Source organism: Nerophis ophidion, linkage group LG12, assembly GCF_033978795.1.
Source record: "Nerophis ophidion isolate RoL-2023_Sa linkage group LG12, RoL_Noph_v1.0, whole genome shotgun sequence".
Classification (NCBI taxonomy): Eukaryota; Metazoa; Chordata; class Actinopteri; order Syngnathiformes; family Syngnathidae; genus Nerophis; species Nerophis ophidion.
The window spans coordinates 19358954-19382575 of NC_084622.1; the positions used below are offsets into that span (position 1 = coordinate 19358954).

Below are 23622 nucleotides of genomic sequence, written 5' to 3' on the forward strand. Positions count from 1 at the left end.
GGACTATCTTGCCAGTTGTGTGGAATACAGAATTGTTGTTAATCAGTTTGGAAAAGCTGCGTGAATAAATTTGTGTATGCTTTATTATTCTCCTTGTAATACGTGCTTCATTTTCTTTCATATTTCCTTACCTTACTAAATAAATCTGTTCATTTTTTTCTACCATTGATGCACTTGAAAATGTTCTGTTCTTTTAATTTGAGAAGCAAATAACCAGTCTCATCGTCATTATAATTGTTGCTGTTTTTATTAAATGGTATCTGCTGCCAGATTATATCCTGCACTTTGAGGCTGATGCATGCCGACACAAAGGGTGCCCTCGGCCGCACACCCCCCTTTCAGAGATGCGGTTTCCAATCGTATTATCCAGGTGTGTAAGTCCGACTTTTCAAAAAACGAACAAGATCGGATAAAGGTGTTTCCATGGGCTGTAGGAGGCCTATTTAGAGCCGAACTGTTTGAGAAATCAGACTAATTTGGTGCATGGACATGTACTGACTGTTCCTGTTATGGTTTAAAACATGGATAACAGTACTTACAGTGTTAGTAAAAATATAACGGGCTATTTTCTTCTCCAGAAACCGCGAATCTCTGCATCTCGCAGACTGTTTTTGAAGGTAAGTCCTGTATTTTCTGTACTTTACACTCATGCAGATTTAAAGTGGCTATAGGGCCAGGGGTTGACTGACAGGATGTCATTTGTGTATTAGACCAAAATGATAAAGAAAGCTATGGTGATGCTTGAGAATGACAAGCAAATAAAAAAGGATGAGCGAGAGAGAATCCTGTCTGAGAGAGTGCCGGCGTTGGAGATGTCTGGCATGTCGGCGCAGGATTTGCAGGTATGAGGACCGGGAAATACAGTACAGACTATCTATTCATGTTTTACCATTCATTTTAAAGACAATTACATTTAAATACACCCCCAAAATTGTTTCATTTACAAAATGCAATGTGTTATACCACCATGATGTCACAATAGTTAAAGATTTAAAGGCTGTTCCAGGACTATTTTGAACATCAAAATATCTCAAATAAAAACAATAAATAACAAGAAGGTAAAATATTGCAGTATGGATAGTTTTCATCCATATCCCACAAGACTGCAATGGTTTAAAAGTCCAGAAACATATCAGACATATACAGTATGCTGCAATAAAAGTGTCAATTAATTGAATATAAGAGCCTCCTATAGTGGTCAGGCATGTGGTTAAAGCAGGGGTTCTTAATCTTTTTGACATCGGGGTCCCTACTTTTTCCACTGAAGAGGGGCCCAGTGTCCACTCAAACAGTAGCACTGAATTAGTCATCTTACTCTTGATCATAATTGTATTCAATAATTATATCTAACTTATTTACAGTTTACAACCGTGTTGAAAGATATAAAATAATTTAAAGTTATTTATTTAACACATAAACTTTAGGCTTGGGTCAGGCTGATTAGAAAAATGAAATACTAACCAAATGTATAAGAACGGACTTGCTGCAGAAGTAATTTTAAATACAAATATGTTGTTCTAAAATAAAACAACTAAATTAATAATGAATATGTGTCTTAACTAAATGGTTAAAAAAAATCAAAGTGCAAATGAAAATATAGCTTCGCCACTTTAGTTATAATTTTTGGGCTTAAGAAACTTTGATATTGTCCTTACTGCCACAAGTGGTGGAGGTGTGTATCGCTGCAGCCCTGCAGCCCATGCAGACCTCAGCTGAGATATATATATATATACACATACATATATATATATATATATATATATATATATATATATATATATATACACATACATACATACCTACCCTACCATATATATATATATATATATATATATATACAAACCCCTTTTCCATATGAGTTAGGAAATTACGTTAGATGTAAATATAAATGGAATACAATGCCAACGTAGTTGGGAAAGGGCATGTTCACCACTGTGTTACATCACATTTTCTTTTAACAACACTCAATAAACGTTTGGGAACTGAGGAATCTAATTGTTGAAGCTTTGAAAGTGGAATTCTTTCTCATTCTTGTTTTATGTAGAGCTTCAGTCGTTCAACAGTCCGGGGTCTCCGCTGTCGTATTTTACGCTTCATAATGCGCCACACATTTTCCATGGGAGACAGTTCTGGACTGCAGGCAGGCCAGGAAAGTACCTGCACTCTTTTTTGCAAAGCCACGCTGTTGTAACACGTGCTGAATGTGGCCTGGCATTGTCTTGCTGAAATAAGCAGGGGCGCTTAGATGGCAGCATATTTTGTTCCAAAACCTGTATGTACCTTTCAGCATTAATGATGCCTTCACAGATGTGTAAGTTACCCATGCCTTGGGCACTAATGCACCCCCATACCATCACAGATGCTGGCTTTTGGACTTTGCGTCGATAACAGTCTGGATGGTTCGCTTCCCCTTTGGTCCGGATGACACAATGTCGAATATTTCCGAAAAACAATTTGAAATGTGGACTCGTCAGACCACAGAACACTTTCCCACTTTGCATCAGTCCATCTTAGATGATCTCGGGCCCAGAGAAGCCGGCTGCGTTTCTGGATGTTGTTAATAAATGGCTTTCGCTTTGCATAGTAGAGCTTTAACTTGCGCTTACAGATGTAGCGACGACCTGTAGTTAGTGACAGTGGTTTTCTGAAGTGTTCCTGAGCCTATGTGGTGATATCCTTTAGAGATTGATGTTTGTTTTTGTTACAGTGCCGTCTGAGAGATCGAAGGTCACGGTCATTTAATGTTGGTTTCCGGCCATGCCGCTTACGTGGAGTGATTTCTCCAGATTCTCTGAACCTTTTGATGATATTATGTAGCGTAGATGTTGAAATCCCTAAATTTCTTGCAATTGCACTTTGAGAAACGTTGTTCTTAAACTGTTTGACTATTTGCTCACGCAGTTGTGGACAAAGGGGTGTACCTCGCCCCATCCTTTCTTGTGAAAGACTGAGCATTTTTTGGGAAGCTGTTTTTATAGCCAATCATGGCACCCACCTGTTCCCAAATAGCCTGCACACCTGTGGGATGTTCCCAATAAGTGTTTGACGAGCATTCCTCAACTTCATCAGTATTTATTGCCACCTTTCCCAACTTCTTGTCACGTGTTGCTGGCATCAAATTCTAAAGTTTATGATTATTTGCAGAAAAAAATGTTTATCAGTTTGAACATCAAATATGTTGTCTTTGTAGCATATTCAACTGAATATGGGTTGAAAATGATTTACAAATCATTGTATTCTGTTTATATTTACATCTAACACAATTTCCCAACTCATATGGAAACAGGGTTTGTATGTATATATATATATATATATATATATATATATATATATATATATATATGCTCCGTATGAAGACTTTTACACATTGACATGAACGCACATATCGATGCTGCTGTGGGCCCCGCCCTCATCTGAAACACTCACAGCTAGCTCTGACTTTGTGACATAGAAAAAAAATAGTTTGTAGTTTTAAACATATTTGTATAGTGTCTCATGTTTTTTTACTACTCAATTTTTGTAAATGTATCACGGCCAATTGCACTAATTGGATGACTACTTTATTATGTGCATGTGCTCTCCACCAGTGTCCTAAACAGATTGCTGCCCTGTGGGAAACATTGCAGTATTTGCTGTCGTAGCAGTTATAGCTATTACAACATTGGTTATTTTGCGACAATGTTGTGCAATATACCTGTTAACATATGACAATCTGGTCAAAGGTTTTCTCATTTCACTTTCTCATGCACTCCAAAACATTGTCAAAAGTTAAATAAAAAAATTCCTATATAAACAACGACAACCCCCTTTTCCATATGAGTTGGGAAATTGTGTTAGATGTAAATATACACAGAATACAATGATTTGCAAATCCTTTTCAACCCATATTCAGTTGAATATGCTACAAAGACAACATATTTGATGTTAAAACTGTTAAACATTTTTTTTTGCAAATAATCATTAACTTTAGAATTTGATGCCAGCAACACTTGACAAAGAAGTTGGGAAAGGTGGCAATAAATACTAATAAAGTTGAGGAATGCTCATCAAACACTTATTTGGAACATCCCACAGGTGTGCAGGCTAATTGGGAACAGGTGGGTGCCATGATTGGGTATAAAAGCAGCTTCCATGAAATGCTAAGTAATTCACAAACAAGGATGGGGTGAGGGTCACCACTTTGTAAGCAAATTGTCGAACAGTTTTAGAAAAACATTTCTCAACGAGCTATTGCAAGGAATTTAGGGATTTTACCATCTACGGTCCTTAAAATCATCAAAAAGTTCAGAGAATCTGAAGAAATCACTGCACATAAGTGATGATATTACGGCCCTTTGATCCCTCAGGCGGTACTGCATCGAAAACTGACATCAGTGTGTAAAGGATATCAGGACATGGGCTCAGGAACACTTCATAAAACTAATGTCAGTAACTACAGTTGGTCGCTACATCTGTAAGTGCAAGTTAAAACTCTACTCTGCAAAGCCAAACCCATTTATCAACAATATCCTGAAACGCCGCCGGCTTGGCTGGGCCCGAGCTCATCTAAGATGGACTGATGCAAAGTGGAAAAGTGTTCTGTGATCTGACGAGTCCACATTTAAAATTATATTTGGAAACAGAGGACATGGTGTCCCAAGGAACAAAGAGGAAAATAACCATTCGGATTGTTATAGGCGCAAAGTTGAAAAGCCAACACCTGTGATGGTATGGGGGTGTATTAGTGCCCAACGTATGGGTAACTTACACATCTGTGAAGGCACCATACAGGTTTTGGAACAACATATGTTGTCATCCAAGTAACGTTATCATAGACGCCCCTGCTTATTTTAGCAAGACAAGTGTTACAACAGCGTGGCTTCGTGAAAAAGAGTGCTGGTACTTTCCTGGCCCGCCTGCAGTCCAGACCTGTCTCCCATGGAAAATGTGTGGCGCATTATGAAGCGTAAAATACGACAGTAGAGACCCCGAACTGTTGAACGACTGAAGCTCTACATAAAACAAGAATGGTAAAGAATTCCACTTTCAAAGCTTCAACAATTAGTTTCCTCAGTTCCCAAACGTTTATTGAGTGTTGTTGAAAGAAAAGGTGATGTAACACAGTCGTGAACATGCCCTTTCCCAACTACTTTGGCACGTGTTGCGGCCATGAAATTCTAAGTTAATTATTATTTGCAAAAAAAATTAAAGTTTATGAGTGTGAACATCAAATATGTTGTCTTTGTAGCATATTCAACTGAATATGGGTTGAAAAGGATTTGCAAATCATTGTATTCCGTTTATATTTACATCCAACACAATTTCCCAACTCATATGGAAACGGGGTTTGTAATAGTTTTCAACTTAAAGTAACCTGTATATTTCTTATTAGTGACATTTTTACAGTGCTTCTGACGAAAAGGTCACTAAGCTAGCGGCGGCCTAAGACTTCCACTATTGTGTTTATGTTTACTGTACATAACATGTTTTTGGTTACCTACTATGTCTACAGAATCTTTGCAAAGAGCTGCACAAGAAGATTGATGTTGTTGATGAGGAACGTTACGACATTGGTTTAAAGGTGGCCAAAAGTGACACAGAGGTATGCTGCGTAACAATTTCTGATCAAATAATTGTTTTTAGCTTCCAAAAACTCTAACTCTTGTGAAAGTGTTTGCTGTATAAATATTTAGTCCAATTGTCTTGACAAGTATTGTTTATTTTTTGGGGGGCGGCGTGGCGCGGTTGGGAGAGTGGCCGTGCCAGCAACCCGAGGGTTCCTGGTTCAATCCCCACCTTCTACCAACCTCGTCATGGCTGTCGTGTCCTAGAGCAAGACACTTCACCCTTGCTCCTGATGCACTTTAAGTACCTTGAAGGTAGAAAAGTGCTATACAAGTATAACCCATTTACCATTTTGGGGCGCTGTTCAATTAAAGGTTAGGGATCTGTCTCAGAAGATCTATGAGTTGAAGGGTAAGATGAAGAGGCCAAACCTGAAGAGAGTGAGGGTGTCGGCAGATGCCATGCTGGGAGCGCTGCTGGGTGCCAAGGTCAAAGAGTCCGTGGACTTTAAGGCCAACCTCAAGACTGTGAAGAAAGAGGACGAGAAGGTGAGGCCGTTATTTTGTCTACTACAGAAACATCAGACAAACTACTGTCGGTAAAATGAAGGTGACATGATTTCATGATGATTTCTGTCATTGCAGAAAGAGGAAGTGACTGACTGGCGTAAGAACGTGGACGCCATGTCGGGCATGGAGGGCAGGAAGAAGCTGTTCAACGCCGGCCAGTAGACGTGTGGGCCTACGGTTTGCAGATGGAGACAATGAGTGGAGGAACTGCAGTTCACCTTATGAAGAACAGAAAAAACTCATGTATACAACATGCATGGTAGTTTTAAATAAGATGCATTAATTACTATGTACTGTAACCGCGCAACGTACAACTCAGCGGGGTATCAATTAAATTGTATTGTATAAGTCACGTTTAGTAGTTTTTAGTAACCTAAAAAATGTGACTATACCATGAAAAGTAAAAACATTTGAGTCCCGCCTTATGATGGAATGATAAAAAAGGCTGAATATTTGTGTTTGTCTTTATTTCAAGTATCCACTACAGTCAATATTGTACTGTACATTAGACCAACTACGTGATATTAATTATTTCACTAGAGCAATGGTGACTACAACCACAAAAATCAAATGAATAATTATACTACTAAGACTTAAAGGCCTACTGAAAGCCACTACTACCGACCACGCAGTCTGATAGTTTATATACAGTATCAATGATGAAATCTTAACATAGCAACACATGCCAATACGCGAAGTATCCTGTTGAAAACGTCACGGTATGATGACACGTATGATGACGCGTGCGCGTGACGTCACGGATTGTAGAAGACATTTTGTTCCAGCCCGATTCCAGTTATAAGTCGTCTGCTTAAATCGCATAATTACACAGTATTCTGGACATCTGTGTTGCTGAATCTTTTGCAATTTGTTCAATTAATAATGGAGACGTCAAAGAGGAAAGATGTAGGTGGAAAGCAATGTATTGCGGCTGCCTTTAGCAACACAAACACAGCCGGTGTTTCCTTGTTTACATTACCGAAAGAGGACTGTGAAGCTTTACTATGGAACAGAGCGGACAAGCAAACATGGTTCCCTACCACATGTCAACCGGCAGGATTCAGTGAGACAATTGTGGTTATAGCGTAGACATGAGCGGAGCTTGCGTCGTTCCTCGTGCACCTGTCAAAGAGGCAGCTGCGGACTCTCTTGCCTCTTCCGACAGGCCGCCCCCGAACGTGGGATGCTTCCACCGTGGAGGAAGGGGAAAAAAAGCTCAGCCCGGCCCCAACGGCCTCCTTCGCTTTGCCTCGTCGAGAAAGGTGGCTTCTCTCAGAAACACTGGCGGTCACCACACCCGTGGTCACACCCCTCTGATTTTCAGGTACGAGTACGACCATATAAATCTCACTAAAACACTAGTAACACTATAAGCAGATAAGGGATTTTCCAGAATTATCCTACTAAATGTGTCTAATAACATCTGAATCGCTCCCACTGCCCTTGTCTTTTTTTCTAGTCCTTCACTCTCACTTTCCTCATCCACAAATCTTTCATCCTTGCTCAAATTAATGGGGAAATTGTTGCTTTCTCGGTCCGGATCGCTTTTGCTGCTGGTGGCCATGATTGTAAACACTGTTCAGATGTGAGGAGCTCCACAACCCGTGACGTCACGCGCACATTGTCTGCTACTTCCGGTACAGGCGAGGCTTTTTTATTAGCGACCAAAAGTTGCGAACTTTATCGTGGATGTTCTCTACTAAAGCCTTTCAGCAAAAATATGGCAATATCGCGAAATGATCATGTATGACACATAGAATGGACCTGCTATCCCTCGTTTAAATAAGAGAATCTCATTTCAGTAGGCCTTTAAACATAAGTAAAGAAACATACACTAGTATCGCCATTTTCTTCATTCCTTCCCCTTACTGCTGAGGACAGCGGTACATAAACTTCTGTCTTTTCATCACATTTCTATCTCATAAAGCTTTAACAACACTTTGACAAAATTAATATTGAAAAAGTAGAAAGTTAATTTAAGTCAAGTAATGCCCTTAAATGCCGCTTGCTAGTCACCTTAGTTAACCTTACATATACGCGCCCTTTCCTCGTCCTCTTTTTCGTTGGTGCCTGCCGCCGTTTCATTATATGGGCAGGCGTCACTCATGGCACCGCCCATCCACGAAGACGTCCATTCTGATTGGCTTCCCGCAGCTGTCAATTACCAGCATCACACAGAAGCTTGCATGGCCGCCCAGACATTGTCAACATCACAATCCAAACATTTTCAACATCACAAGCCGCCGTCGCAGCAACATTCCGAGCGGCTTTAAAACCCACGAAGGGTGAGTCTCAGTCCGCTCTTCACCCTCTATGTTGCTATTTCGCACAAAGCTTTTCACGTGCATGCACGTTTGTTGTTTAAACTCCTGGGGGGGCTTTTCATAGCGTGGGGTGCAAACTAGTCGCCATATTCTCTAATATATTATGTTCTATCATTTTATGATACATTGTGACGGATGTAACTACATACCTGCTAACTCTATGTTCTAATAACATGGTCGTTGAAAATATAGCTTCATTTTCCAACGCGCAAATCTAATAATAGCAGCACTGTGGTGTTCATTTCCAAGCCCCTTTTTATATAACCTTTGACCTTTATCTTGCAGCGCTGACACCAAGGGGGCTCTCAATGGAGTTATGGCATGTAAAGCTGCTATAAACATGACAAATTATCACGTATATCTGACCAAAGTTATGTTAATACAGTGTATCAATCAATCCAAGTAGACTTATATAGCACTTAATCACAATGTCTCAAAGGGCTGCACAAGCCACAACTACATCCTCAGCTCAGAACCCACATCAGGGATCATAATGTGAAAGTCCAGTCCATTGGGATCCGCAGGGGATCGTCTTGCATGTAGACAAGTCGGGGGGGCCGAGACATCACCGACTGATGCATAAGGAGTGGTCTAGACTTGGAACAGCTGGCGCGTCATTTATGGAGGCTGATCCATGGTGTAAAGTATGTGTATACCAGGGGTGTCCAAAGTGCGGCCCGGTGGCCATTTTTTAACGGCCCAGTTTAAAAACACGATTGAAAAAAAAAATGAAAACATAAAAAGTGCAATGAATGAGCAAACAGGTGGAATGTAACAATAAAATGTTGCAATGTTTACTCGAATAACACAAAGCTGCCATGCAGGCTGTTTCTTTCTTTAAAAAATAATATTGAATCAAAATCTATGTCATTATGAATTATTGACCGATTCAAGCCTCCAAAAAAATCACATTAAATATTCCACTTTGAGATATTCTTTGGGGGAAATTTTGCATGTTTTGTGTTTCCCATATATAAACAACAATACAACTTATAAGTGACGGATGGATCTGAAGATGATCTCGAGATTATTGTGTTAAAAGTAAACAGTAAAAAAAAAAATAGAATTTATGTTTTTAAACACTTCAATGAGTAGGACCCTTTTTGACCCCAATAATTTTAATGTGATTTGTTTTTAAGTGTCCTTGCTCCAAAATTTAAAAAAATAAAATCAATGGTGTTATGAGTAATTGACCCTTTAAAGGCTCCAATTCTTATATAATATTAAATATTCCACTTGAAAGTTTTATTAGGTGAAAATATTGCATATTTTGTATTTTTCCATAAAAAACAGGGTTTTCTTTGACCAAAAAGCATACAACTTAAATCTTTAAAAATTGTATATTGACAGAATGACCTAATGTTGATCTAAAGATTTAAAACTTGAAAAATAATACAAATAATAATACTGAATAATGACACATTTTTAATATTTTTCTGCCCAGAATCCTATGGGGACTGAGTGGAGGCCTAAATGTCTATTTTTTATACATATATTGTATTGTTTTTTAAAATCAAAAGAATATCAAAATGGCCCTTGCTTGCTTTGATTTTTCAGTGTGCGGCCCTCAGTGAAAAAAGTTTGGACACCCCTAATGTATAGCTAAATATGTATATAAAAGTATATACAGTACAGGCGTAATATGATCAAACTTTCTTGTTCTTGTCAAAGGTCTAGCAGCCACAAACTGTAATCTTTTAATGCTAGACATAGGGAGACCCCAAAATAAAATGTTGCAGCAAGGAACGCATGAATAAAGATCTTAGCTAATTTTAGCAATCTTGCAGAGATGAAAGAAGGCTTTTTTAGTGACACTCTTAATGTGTTACTCACATGAGAGAGTCGGGTTGGAGATAATACCCAGAGTCTGTACCCACTCACTTTGTGTCACTGTTTGGTTGTCAAATGTTAAAGGCCTACTGAAAGCCACTACTACCGACCACGCAGTCTGATAGTTTATATATCAATGATGAAATATTAACATTGCAACACATGCCAATACGGCCTTTTTACTTTACTAAATTGCAATTTTAAATTTCCCGCAAAGTGTCGTGTTGTAAACGTCGCGGTTTGATGACGCGTGCTTTTGACGTCACCTGTTGTAGTGGACATTATTTTCCAGCCCGATCCAAGCTATAAGTAGTCTGCTTTAATCGCATAATACACAGTATTCTGGACATCTGTGTTGCTGAATCTTTTACAATTTGTTCAATTAATAATGGAGAAGTCAAAGTAGAAAGATGGAGGTGGGAAGCTTTTAGCCTTTAGCCACACAAACACAGCCGGTGTTTCCTTGTTTAAAAGGGAACATTATCACAATTTCTGAAGGGTTAAAACCAATAAAAATCAGTTCCCAGTGGCTTATTTTATTTTTCGAAGTTTTTCTCAAAATTTTACCCATTACGCAATATCACGAAAAACGGCTTCAAAGTGCCTGATTTACACCATCGCTATATCCACCTGTCTATTGTGTTGTGACGTCACTGCGTGAAGCCACCAAAAGCAAACATGTCAGATAGCACAGAAAGGTATGGCATAGTAGCTCGGATTCAGACTCGGATTTCAGCACCGTGAGCGATTCAACAGATTACGCATGTATTGAAATGGATGGTTGGAGTGTGGAAGCAGGTACCGAAAACGAAATCAAAGAAGAAAAAGAAGCTTTTGAGCCATATCACGGCAGACAGCGGCACAGGAGGAAGCACGGACGAATTTGGCGATCGCCTTCTAACCAACGATTGGTATGTGTTTGTTTGGCATTAAATGTGGGTGGAGGGAAAGGCTGGATGCAAATATAGCTACAAATGAGGCATAATGATGCAATATGTACATACTGCTAGCCTAAATAGCATGTTAGCATCAATTAGCTTGCAGTCACGCCGTGACCAAATATGTCTGATTAACACACTACACATAAGTCAATAACATCAACAAAACTCACCATTGGGATTTTGTTGACTTTATCGTTGGAAATGCATCTGCTTTGAGTGTCGCGGGATATCCACATATTCTTGCTATCTCTGTCGTAGCATAGCTCTCGTCTGTAAAGTGTGCAGAACAAACTAGGGACTTTCGCATCTTTCAACCACTGGGGCAACTTGAATCCATCTCTGTTTGTGTTGTTACACCCTCCGACAACACACCGACGAGGCATAATGTCTCCAAGGTACTGGAAAATAGTGGAAAAAATGGAAAATAACAGAGCTGATTTGACTTGGTGTGTGTAATGTGTTAGTCCTTCACTATCAATATCCTCATCCACAAATCTTTCATTTTCGCTCAAATTATTGGGGAAATTGTCGCTTTCTTGGTCCGAATCGCTCTAGCTTCTGGTGGCCATGATTGTAAACAATGTGAGAAGCTCTACAACCAGTGACGTCACGCGCACATTGCCTGCTACTTCTGGTACAGGCAAGGCTTTTTTATTAGCAACCAAAAGTTTCCAACTTCCGCCCGATTGTAGCTGAGATAGGCGCCAGCGACCCCAAAGGGAATAAGCGGTAGAAATGGATGGATGGATGGGAAGTTGCGAAATTTATCGTCGATGTTCTCTACTAAATCCTTTCAGCAAAAATATGGTAATATCGCGAAATGATCAAGTATGACACATAGAATGGACCTGCTATCCCCGTTTAAATAAGAACATCTAATTTTAGTAGGCCTTTAAGGTGGTATTATTAAATAGGTGTGTAATTGTTTGGTTGTCAAATGTTAAGGTGGTATTATTAAATAGGTGTATAATTGTTTAGTTGTCAAATGTTAAGGTGGTATTATTAAATAGGTGTATAATTGTTTAGTTGTCACATGTTAAGGTGGTATTATCAAATAGGTGTATGATTGTTTTATCGTCAAATGAAAAGGCAGTATTATTAAATAAGTGTGTAATTGTTTGGTTGTCAAATGTTAAGGTGGTGTTATTAAATAGGTGTGTCATTGTTTGGTTGTCAAACATTAAGGTGGTATTATTGAATAATAGTAGCAGGACCGATATTAAACATTTTTGTTTCCTCAGTGAAAAGGTCATTTTCCACCCTGTGTATTGTTGAGAATTTTTCACAGGTCTTGTTTTTAAGGTGTAGCATTGTTAAGTTGTGCACGTTATTGTGCAGGTTTGTGGTGCAGCAGATGTCCACGTACAGACTCTTGCTCCTGAGGCATGGCGAGGGGGCGTGGAACCGCGAGAACCGCTTTTGCAGCTGGGTGGACCAGAAGCTGAGCGAGGACGGCGTGAAGGAGGCCCGGGACTGCGGCAGACTCCTGAAGGAGCTGGGCTACAAGTTTGACGTGGTCTTCACCTCCATCCTCAGCCGCTCCATCCAGACGGCCTGGCTGGTGCTGGAAGCCATGGGCCAGGAGTGGGTCCCTGTGGTCAAGTCCTGGAGGCTCAACGAGCGCCACTACGGTGCCCTGATAGGCTTGAACCGGGGGGAAATGGCCCTCCAGCACGGCGAGGAGAAAGTCAAATTGTGGAGGAGGGGCTATGACATTACCCCGCCCCCCATAGAGGAGCAGCACCCGTACTTCCAGGAAATCTATAACGATCGCAGATACACCACCTGCGATGTGGAGAAGGAGAAGCTGCCCCGTGGCGAGAGCTTGAAGGAGGTGTTGCTCAGGCTGCTGCCATACTGGGAAGGCACGGTGGTGCCAGAAATACTGCGAGGAAGAACGCTGCTCATTTCCGCTCATGGAAACAGCTGCAGGGCCCTGCTCAAACACCTGGAAGGTACGCCGCCTCCCCTCATGCTGGGGGGGCCAGTTAGTGGATGCTAACACTTTTATTTAGCAACTTGCAAACTTGAAAAAAACAGTAATTGCACTTTTTTTCTCCATAATTTCCATTTGCGATTTGCGATCGCCGAGGATTCTGGGAGGTGTCGTTTATTTTCAGACCTGGTCAACACTAATGTGCCGGAAAAAAAACGACACACCCAAGTTTTTGTCAGGCGTCACGGTACTCAGCATTAAGGGTTGGAATTGCGTGTTAAATCACCAAAAAATATTCCTGGGCGCTGCCAACACTGCTGCTCACTGCTCCCCTCAGCTCCCAGGGGGTGATCAATGGTGATGGGTCAAACAAATGCAGAGAATAATTTCGCCACACCTAGTGTGTGTGTGACATTCATGGATACTTTAACTTTAATTATTGTGAAAACTTTGAAACCGAATGTGGAAAACCGTCACACATCTATGTTATAATGTTTAAAAATGTATAAATAATGGAATGGTATGCCCTGAATCATACTCAAATGGCGAGATGGCCAAAAATTCCCACCTTTAATAGACAGGGGTTACAGTATTTCCTTGAATTGCCGCTGGGGCGCTAATTATTTTAAAACCTCTTCTTACTCCGGTGCTTACCAAAGGCATGCAGTAAATTTAGGCATGTGCTTATAAATATGAGTGTGATGTAAGGATACCATCATGAAAAGCACATTTATTAAAAAAAAACGTTATTATGGTCTTACCTTTACTTATAAATGAAGTCCATGCGCAGGTCCTTCTGATCAAAAGCATTGACAACTTGTTTATAGAAGTCTTCCTTAACTTTCTTCAGTTTTAAAGGTCTCTCTGTCTCGATGGAGATCTTCCTTTATTACCTCCTGCTTTGATTGAAAGTCCAGTTTAGAAAACTGTTTTATTTTAGATATGTAATCCTCCATGTAAGAAGTGCAAGCGAGAGGAAAAAATAAACCATCGCTGCTCACTCTTTCTGCTTGTTGTCACTTCTTCTGCAGCCGAGTAGTCGCAAGAAGGATCACTAGCGCCCTCTACCACCAGGAGGCGGGAGTCATAATGACTCTTATTTGACACACGCAGCTACGGTATATTAATAAAACATAGCTGCTTACTGTTCTTTTTAGCATATTCAATAGCTTGGACCTTAAATCCTACTGAATAGCTCTTAATCTTCTTCCCTATATGCGATTTCGAATGATTGAAATCAGCCTCCTCCGTTTTGAAAATGACGACAGTTGAAGTGTCACTCGTGACGTGACGAATTTGACCCGGTGGAAATTCTAGGCATATGCTAATTATTTAGCAAAACGAGTTTGACCCGGCGGAAATCCTAGACATGCGCTATAAAAATAATATTTTACGAAACGAGTTTGACCCGGCAGTAATTCTAGGCAGGCGCATACTATATACAATTCAGGGAAATGGAGTAGCTTCTTTTTGCACTTGTATGACAGCTAACCTTGTTATTTAAAAGTTTGCCAATGCAGCTAACGAGCTCTTCGTCTTCTTACCCGATCACATCAGGAATATCGGACGAGGACATCGCCAGCGTGACTTTGCCCACGGGGATTCCCGTCTTGCTGGAGCTGGACAAAGACCTGCGGCCCGTGAAGGCTCGCCAGCTGCTGGGAGACCAAGAGAAGATCCAGGCTGCCATTAAAAAGGTGGAGGATCAGGGGAAAGCCAAGGCAAGCACTTGAAACGCACGCCAGACCTCCTGAAGTCACGCTTGTTACTGGAAAACTGTTGCTCTGACCTGCCACTGTGTGCAAGCTTCCTGTTGTTTGGTCTCTAAATGTGCTTTAGGTACTAAATCATCATTTATTTCATGTTGGATGTACCGCTAGTCGTGTGTAGATATGTTTTGTCATACACTTTACTGCTAGTCGTGTGTAGAAATGTTTTGTCATCCACTCTAAGTAGACACGTTTACATAGTCGTCATGCTGACAAAATCAAGTCTTAAGAGCAGACTTGTGATACGTCTGCTTGCCCGTGAACTCTGTTAGCTTTTCCTCAAATAGCCCACTGGAAGAAACGAACGCCACACCTCAAATAGACTCCTCAGGAAAATGGTGGTCCAATAACAGGCGGCTGTCATTATACCAAGTCAGACTGGCATCTGTAAAGCTGACACATCTCTTGAAGAGACAGAGCAGAGATTGCTGAGGACTATGTGAGAGTATTTGGATGACACTGTATGCATTTCCTTTGTACTTGAAAGTGGTTTGAATGTGTTCATATTGTTACTGCTTCTGATTGGAAGAATGAATATTATTTCTTTCCAAAGCCTTCAGCTTTTTTTCACCTTACGGTGCACACCTGTGCTCTTCAACGTGTTCCAATGTGCCTGGGGTCACAGGTCATGTTGTTATGGCACTTATTTGCTTGTATCTGTTACAAAAGGCCAAAAGTCCCTCCTGAGTCTGCAGATCTGCTGCTGCTGCTCCCACTCACATGGACCAGGGTAACACGGGATATTTCAAACATCTTCTCAAGACTTTAGTAGGAGATGGTGTAAAAAGTCAACATGTTTCACCACCAAAACAATGTGTGCTTTACCTTTTAGACCCCTCCAAAACAATCACTGTTACTTTGTCACTGATCTGAAGTGTCGTCCAAGACTAAATGTCAGCTTTTTGTGACCTAATTAAAGACATTTGATGGAAAATGGGCGTGTATCTATTGTTGCTTTGGTCGTTTTTATCCAGCACCATTTCATCCAATCTGAGCCATTTGCTTGTCAGAACTTCTCAAAAACATCTTTTGTCTGCTACAAATCCATCCATCCATCCATTTACCACTGCTTGTCCCTTTTTGGGGTCGTGGTGGTGAGGGGTGCTGGAGCCTATCTCAGCTGCATTCAGGCGGAAGGCGGCGTACACCCTGGACAAGTTTCCATATCATCACAGGGCCAACACAGATAGACAACATTCACACACTAGAGACCATTTAGTGTTGCCAATCAACCTATCCCCAGGTGCATGTCTTTGGAGGTGGGAGGGGCCTATCCCCAGGTGCATGTCTTTGGAGGTGGGAGGGTCCTATCCCTAGGTGCATGTCTTTGGAGGTGGGAGAGGCCTAACCCCAGGTGCATGTCTTTGGAGGTGGGAGGGGCCTAACCCCAGGTGCATGTCTTTGGAGGTGGGAGGGGCCTAACCCCAGGTGCATGTCTTTGGAGGTTGGAGGGGCCTATCCCCAGGTGCATGTATTTGGCGGTGGGAGGGACCTATCCCCAGGTGCATGTCTTTGGCGGTGGGAGGGGCCTATCCCCAGGTGCATGTCTTTGGTGGTGGGAGGGGCCTATCCCCAGGTTCATGTCTTTAGAGGTGGGAGGAAGCCGGAGTAGAACCCACGCAGTCACAGGGAGAACATGCAAACTCCACACAGAAAGATCCTGAGCCTAGGATTGAACCCAGTACTACTCAGGACCTTCGTATTGTGACGTACATACACTAACCCCTTTATCACCGTGCTGCCCCCGATCCAAATCAACCACTCCAAATTAGAATTGGCCCATTTCAGTTGGGCGATCAATGACTTTAAGTAAGCTATCAGTGATTACAGACTCAATGTCTATTTCAGGGAAAATTGTTGAAATAAATATTATCTTTGCCATAAAGCTTTATTCTTTTTTTCAACAAATGCCTATAAAGATGTGTGCATTAATCAAAGTTCCACTGTTTGTCACACGCAATGACTTCATTCAAGTAAAAGACGTTGAAGAATGTTCCTGAAGGACATTCTGATGGAGTCAACATCTAAAAAGATGCACACAGCAACCTATCATCTGCTAGCCAAGAATGTACCACACTGTACGGACCATAGGGCTCACTGGATTATAAGGCGCACTTATAACTTTTTTTCAAACTATCTTTTCTCATATATAAAGCGCATTTAAGGAGTTTTTTTTTTTTTTTTTTACATATACAATACTTCTTTGTGGTCTACATAACATGTAATGGTGCTTCTTTGCTCTAAATGTTGCATAGATGATGTTTTACTCACCATCTTCAACTCACTTTCTGACAGTCTCTCCAGGATGCGCCGTTTTGTGGGCGCTCTTATTTATGTGCCTCCACTTGGACAGCGTCAGCTTGGTTGTAGCGGTGTAGCGTGCAAGGACGGTAGTGGAAGAAGTCTCAAAAGATGGTGCTAACTGTTTTAATGACATTCAGACTTTACTTCAATCAATAACGGAGCAGCATCTCCTCATCTGTGGCTCACTAGTGCAACAACAACGCCCAAAATGTGTCTTGTGACCGAAACTCTCTAATAACTTTTTGGGTGAATCATGTAAAGTCACTAAGTTTTAGTGCTTTCATGGCGAGTTTACTGACAGATATAAGTAAGAACTTTACACTACTTTATGTAAATGGGAGCAAATGTTGTTCTTGAGAAAAATGCAGTTTTGTCACTTTACGATGTTTTGTGCCTTTATTGTGAAGAGCCCACTCTTATTCTGTTACTTCCTTTATTGCTGATGCTTGACTTCCTGCTGCCGTTCCATCTGACATCAACGGCATACTCACGTTACTCCAGGACTGGTAAAACATGCTGACACAGATATATTTATCATGTTCTATGTGAATATTTGTGAGAAGTTATCTCATTGTGCCTCATGTTTGTGTTGTCTATGTGTCACATTTAAGCAGAGTCACTAGGAGCTGTGTGTGGAAGCTAAGCTAACAAGCTGAGCAAACTTGGCGCCCTTGCAAGCAGAAGCAGGTAGGAGGAGACTAATAGTTGATTTATTTACAACAAGTGGTTCGTTTCATTTAAAACAAATGGGAAAATGTCATTATTTTTTATTTACTAAAAAAGATGTGTTCATAAGTTTAAAGGCCTACTGAAATGAGATTTTCTTATTTAAACGGGGATAGCAAGTCCATTCTATGTGTCATACTTGATCATGTCGCGATATTGCCATATTTTTGCTGAAAGGATTTAGTAGAGAACATCCACGATAAAGTTCGCAACTTTTGGTCGCTAATAAAAAAGCCTTGCCTGTACCGGAAGTAGCAGACGATGTGCGCGTGACGTCACAGGTTGTGGAGCTCCTCACATCTGAACATTGTTTACAATCATGGCCACCAGCAGCAAGAGCGATTCGGACCAAGAAAGCAACGATTTCCCCACAAATTTCAGAGAGGATGAAATATTTGTGGATGAGGAAAGTGAGAGTGAAGGACTCCAAAAAACAAAAAAAGACGAGGGCAGTGGGAGCGATTCAGATGTTATTAGACACATTTACTAGGATAATTCTGGAAAATCCCTTATCTGCTTATTGTGTTACTCTTGTTTTAGTGAGATTATATGGTCGTACCTGTACAACCTGAAAGTCGGAGGGGTGTGGCCACGGGTGTGATGACCGCCAGTGTCTTCGAGGGAAACCACGTTTCTCGACAAGGCGAAGGCAGCCAGTGGGGCCGGGCTGAGATTTTTTTTTTTTCTTCCCTCCTCCACGGTGGAATCATCCGACGGTCGGGGGCAGCCGGTGGGAGGAGGCAAGAGAGTCCGCAGCTGCAGGAGGAATGACGCAAGCTCTCCGCTCATGTCTACTGTTATGTATGTTCCTATTATTTGTAAGCTTGTCTACGACCCATTAAGTAGACGGGCACGGAGCTATTTCTTAGCGTGTCTTTATTTCAGTCGCACTTCAATACAACGACACAACATCCGGATTCCCATCATGCATTGCTTACAACTACGGCAAGTTGCGATGTCCAAAAACATAACATCTCCTCCCCCCTTAGAAAAAATCCCCCCCCCCAACAACAAAATCCTTATAGCAAAACACCATAACTCAACTGTATTATGGGCACTTCACCAATTTTTTTATTTTTTTATTTTTTTTTTACATTGTTTGGTAACAGTTACCCAACATAACTCTGAGATGAGGTTAAACGGCCTCACCCCGTGACCACACCCATGGGGATTATTCTGCCCCAGTTGGTTTGGGTTGGTCTCTAAACATAGAGTCTATAAATTCAGGCGTTCTGGAGGACGGCGTTCTCTTACCGGATAACGGGGCTCAACAGAATGTTCAGTCTTACGGTCTCCGCTGGGTGACTCTGGAACAGCCGTGCGTGTTGGAACATCCATCACAGGATCTTGTAGTGAAGAGTCAAAAGCAGAAGTCTCACCAGTATATTCCATTGTTCTTTGGGGTGGTGGCAGCAGGATATGGGGTGCGCTGAACTCTAACTCGTTCGGAGTATCCACCGACGGCTGGTTGGGGGCCGATGCTGTCGCCTGAAGAAGTTGATCGATGTGTCTTTTCCATACCACGCCAGCAGCAGTACTGACGGTGTAAGAGACAGGACCAGATTGCTTGACTATAGTTGCAGGGACCCATCGGGGGCCAGTACTGTAGTTCCTTGCTAACACTGGCTCATCCGGAAAGAAGACTCTTTCTTTAGCCTTCTGCATTCTTTGTTGAATCTGTTTCTCCTGTTGATGCTGAACAATATCCTTCACCTTTGTCGGCTTCAGAAAGTCAAAGTTTGTTCGAAGGTTTCTTTTGAACATCAGAGAAGCGGGGGAAACTTTAGTAGTGGCATGGGGGGTATTCCTATAGCTCAACAGGAATCTATGCAATCTCTGATGAAATGATCCTTGCTCTTGAGATGTCTTCAAAGCTTTCTTCATGGTCTGCACAAACCTTTCAGCCAGACCGTTGGTCGCAGGGTGAAATGGTGCGGATCGAATGTGTTGTACGCCATTTGCTTCAAGGAAGGTAGTCATTTCTTGTGACACCAGTTGTGGCCCGTTATCTGAGACCAACTGAAGAGGAGAACCGAACCGGCTGAAAATCTCTCCCAGCCTCTCAATCGTCTTTGTAGTGGTAGTGGTTTTCATTATGGCCACTTCCGGCCACTTACTGTGGGCGTCCACACACACAAGGAGCATACAACCCTCTACAGGTCCTGCAAAATCAATGTGCACCCGTTGCCATGGTTCTTCGGGAAACTTCCAGGGATGTAGAGGAGCTAGTTGGGGTGCCTTCCTAACTTCTTGGCATGAGGAACAGGTTTTGGCGGTAGTCTCTATCTCTCTGTCCACTCCTGGCCACCAGAAGTAACTCCTTGCTATCTCCTTCATTCGAACTATTCCACTGTGACCTGCATGGAGCTGCTGCAGAACAGATTTACGCAATGATGGGGGAAATAACCACCCTCCTCCCCCACAGTAAGCAACCAGATTGCACAGACAGTTCTGCTCTCCTGGAGAGATAAGGTTGAATACTGGGGCCATCGCTACCTGATCTACCCCCCATCACCATGTCCATCACCGCAGACAGGACAGGGTCCGTGCGAGAGGCCCTCCTCACATGAGCAGCAGAAACTGGCGCACCATCCACCTGACTGAAGTAAAATATTTCTGCTGCCCGTGGCTCAGCCTGTTGATAGGAAGAGGCAACCTGGACAGTGCATCGGCATTGCCGTGCAGGTCGGCCTTGCGATACTTGATGTCATACGAGTGAGCCGACAGAAGCAACGCCCACCGCTGCATGCGACTCGCGGCAAGTGAGGGTAACCCAGTGTGCGACCTCAGGATGGTCGTCAGGGGTCGGTGATCCGTCAGCAGTGTAAACTGTCTCCCATACAGGTACTGATGGAACTTGCGAACCCCATAGACGATGCTCAACGCCTCCCGCTCTATCTGAGCATAGTTAGTCTCTGCTTTGTTCAAGGTCCGTGATGCAAATGCTATGGGCCTCTCTACCCCGTTCGGCATTAAATGTGAAATGACCGCCCCCACTCCATACGGGGATGCATCGCAGGCCAACTGAATGGGGAGTGATGGATCAAAATGGGTCAGAACCCCTGATGTCACTAATGTCTCCTTTGGTTTCTGAAAAACCTCTTGACAGGCATCATTCCAATTCCACTTCTTTCCTTGACAAAGCAGGTCATGTAGCGGCTTGAGCATGGATGACAAGTTCGGTATAAAGCGGCCATAATAATTCAGTAAGCCCAAGAATGAACATTCTCTGGCGTCGGGGGCATCGACTATCGCTCTAACCTTTGATGGCGCAGTATGCAACCCTCGGGCATCAATTACATGTCCCAAATATTCAACAGACAGTTGAAAAAATTCGCATTTGTCTTTGCGAACCCTGAGCCCATACTCTTTCAGCCTTTGAAGAGCAGCATCCAAATTGTCCAGATGTTCTTGGTCCGTACTTCCTGTGCACAGAATATCGTCCAAATAGCACTGTACACCAGGGAGGCCATGTAGGATCTGATCCATGGCACGTTGGAAAAGTGCAGGGGCTGATGTGATCCCAAAAGGGAGTCGACAATATCTGAAAAGCCCCTTTTGCGTAGTTATGGTGAGCAAGTCTTTAGAATCCTCATGAACGTGCATCTGTAAGTAGGCTTGGTTCAGGTCTATTTTGCTAAACTTTTGCCCCTTACTCAGCCCGGCAAACAAATCGTCAATGCGGGGAAGAGGATACTGCTCTGCTGACAGTACAGGGTTCAGTGTCACCTTAAAATCTCCACAGATTCGTATTTCTCACGTTTTCTTGGGTACGGGCACTATGGGCGTGGCCCACTCGCTGACAGTCACCGGTTCCAAAACACCGCTTTTAACTAAGGCGTCCAACTCATCCCCCACTTTTGATAGAATAGCATATGGTACAGACCTGGCCTTCATAAACTTTGGTGTTGTTTTCGGTTTAATGTTTAGCTTAACAGTAATGTCCTTCATACTGCCCAACTCCTTCCGGAAAACCTCATCATGTTTCCTCAAAATAGCAGCTAGACTAGTAGCCGTTGGTGATACCATTTTTACAGTGTGCCAGCTTAGCTTCATTTCCTCTAGCCACACACGTCCCAGAATAGCCGGGTAATTACCTTTAACAATATAGATGGGGAGCTTCCTCACCTGATTGTTACTCTGGACCACGACATCAGTCATTCCTGCCATGGGTACAGGTTCCCCTAGATAGGTTTTGAACCTAGTATCAGACGGTCGCAGCGTAAGGTGTCCCAAAACTTTTTTGTAGACCCCCTCTGAGATAATGGATGCTTTTGAACCAGTGTCTATTTGCATACTCACTGGGTGCCCCTCCAGCATGGGCTCCACCCAGTAACCCTCTGAATCTTCATCCATCTTCATTATATTCAGTGTGTGTACACTCATCTCCTGTTCTCCTTCCGAAGAATCGCTGGACACAGTCTCCCGTTGTCTCACAGTGTGCACCTGTGTTTTCCTCCTGTTCTTCACAGAGTCATGTATGTTGGCAGACTTTGATGTTTTCTCCTTGTTCTTTTTTTTTAAGCAGGCCCGCTCGATATGGCCTCTTCTTCCACAACTGCGACAGTCCATATCCTTACACCGGCATGACATGGCTAGGTGTCCTGATTTTCCACAACGGAAACATGTCCCTTGTCCACTAGGTCTATCCGTTTGAACTGTATGCACTCCGCCTGTAGCGTTCATTTGGTGAGCCTCCTTTGAGGCCATTTCCATGGCGACACTGATTTCAATGACTTTCTGCAACGTCGGGTTACTTTCAGTCAGCAGTTTTTTCTGAGCCGCTTCATTTCTCAGTCCGAGGACCAATCTGTCTCTTAATGCATCATTTAAACCTTGCCCAAATTCACAATGCTCAGCTAATTTCCTCAGCGCTGCAACAAACATGGTAACAGATTCTCCCTCTTCTTGATTTCGTCTGTGGAATCTAAACCTCTCAGTGAGCATTAATGGTTTGGGTGAAAAATGTTGGGTCAGAACATCCACTGTTTCTGCATAGGTTTTGGTCCCCGGTTTGGTGGGCTGCAGCAGGTCACGCAACAAATTATATGTCTTTGGACCCATCACTGACAAAAATGTGGGTACTACTTTATCATTAGCAATGTCATTTGCCAATACAAAATAGTCAAAACGTTCTGCATATGCACTCCACTGTTCCACGTGCTCATCAAAAGGGCCAATATTACCAACAACTCCTGCCATTTTCCTTTCAGGCTCTTGGTTATAAGCAATATCTTCTGACAATTCCTCCTCCTCAGACGGGTCCTCCCTCCGGCGATGTCACGCGTCTCCTCTTCTCTTTTTTTTTTTCTTCGCGCTGTTCACAACAGACGCAGGCTGTGACGCGCCAAATGCTAACTAGCCGCGTTAGCTTCTCTTCAGTAAATCACCGCCACTCATAAAACTTGACCACACACACACAATCCAAACATACCGCGCCCGTGGGATCTCAAACCACCTCGTCGCCACTTGTTATGTATGTTCCTATTATTTGTGAGTTTGTCTACGACCCATTAAGTAGACGGGCACGGAGCTATTTCTTAGCGTGTCTTTATTTCAGTCGCACTTCAATACAACGACACAACATCCGGATTCCCATCATGCATTGCTTACAACTACGGCAAGTTGCGATGTCCAAAAACATAACATCTACGGTAAGGGCTGACTTATTGCCACCAT

The 23622-nt window shown here is 42.4% G+C and overlaps 4 protein-coding genes across 5 annotated transcripts in view; 3 read left to right on the forward strand and 1 right to left on the reverse strand.

The window, feature by feature from the left end:
- The first annotated feature begins 384 nt into the window (after window positions 1-384).
- Window positions 385-6567, forward strand: LOC133563085 (troponin I, slow skeletal muscle-like). The gene is made up of 5 exons (XM_061917016.1): window positions 385-617; window positions 711-842; window positions 5492-5581; window positions 5919-6092; window positions 6189-6567. The coding sequence occupies exons 1-5, from the start codon at window positions 522-524 to the stop codon at window positions 6273-6275; spliced, it is 579 nt and encodes a 192-aa protein (XP_061773000.1). The 5' UTR covers window positions 385-521; the 3' UTR covers window positions 6276-6567.
- Window positions 6568-8241: 1674 nt separating this feature from the next.
- On the forward strand, window positions 8242-15847 carry bpgm (2,3-bisphosphoglycerate mutase). The gene is made up of 3 exons (XM_061917019.1): window positions 8242-8398; window positions 12547-13163; window positions 14702-15847. The coding sequence occupies exons 2-3, from the start codon at window positions 12563-12565 to the stop codon at window positions 14875-14877; spliced, it is 777 nt and encodes a 258-aa protein (XP_061773003.1). The 5' UTR covers window positions 8242-8398; window positions 12547-12562; the 3' UTR covers window positions 14878-15847.
- A 1812-nt stretch (window positions 15848-17659) lies between these two features.
- LOC133563091 (caldesmon-like) overlaps window positions 17660-23622 on the forward strand; it is a 79304-nt gene continuing 73341 nt past the window's right edge. The window contains exons 1-2 of one of the 2 annotated variants that reach the window (XM_061917023.1): window positions 17660-17723; window positions 17832-17904. The gene's annotated coding sequence lies outside the window, so the exon portion shown is untranslated. Of the gene's footprint in view, window positions 17724-17828; window positions 17905-23622 lie in introns of both variants that reach the window. The other variant, XM_061917022.1, reaches the window with a different exon arrangement.
- LOC133563749 (uncharacterized protein K02A2.6-like) lies at window positions 18991-21690 on the reverse strand. The gene is made up of 3 exons (XM_061918046.1): window positions 20600-21690; window positions 20449-20543; window positions 18991-20402 (listed from the first exon to the last, which is right to left on the reverse strand). The coding sequence occupies exons 1-3, from the start codon at window positions 21547-21549 to the stop codon at window positions 19159-19161; spliced, it is 2289 nt and encodes a 762-aa protein (XP_061774030.1). The 5' UTR covers window positions 21550-21690; the 3' UTR covers window positions 18991-19158.

Coding starts and splice junctions, on each gene's coding strand:
- LOC133563085 (XM_061917016.1), top strand. CDS start 522: ATGGATAACAGTACTTACAGTGTTAGTAAAAATATAACGGGCTATTTT. Junction 618..710: donor CTCGCAGACTGTTTTTGAAG/GTAAGTCCTGTA, acceptor TTTGTGTATTAG/ACCAAAATGATAAAGAAAGC. Junction 5,582..5,918: donor TGGCCAAAAGTGACACAGAG/GTATGCTGCGTA, acceptor GTTCAATTAAAG/GTTAGGGATCTGTCTCAGAA.
- bpgm (XM_061917019.1), top strand. CDS start 12,563: ATGTCCACGTACAGACTCTTGCTCCTGAGGCATGGCGAGGGGGCGTGG. Junction 13,164..14,701: donor CCTGCTCAAACACCTGGAAG/GTACGCCGCCTC, acceptor CGATCACATCAG/GAATATCGGACGAGGACATC.
- LOC133563749 (XM_061918046.1), bottom strand. CDS start 21,549: ATGCACGTTCATGAGGATTCTAAAGACTTGCTCACCATAACTACGCAA. Junction 20,544..20,599: donor AATGCCGATGCACTGTCCAG/GTTGCCTCTTCC, acceptor ATTTTACTTCAG/TCAGGTGGATGGTGCGCCAG. Junction 20,403..20,448: donor GATGGACATGGTGATGGGGG/GTAGATCAGGTA, acceptor TTATCTCTCCAG/GAGAGCAGAACTGTCTGTGC.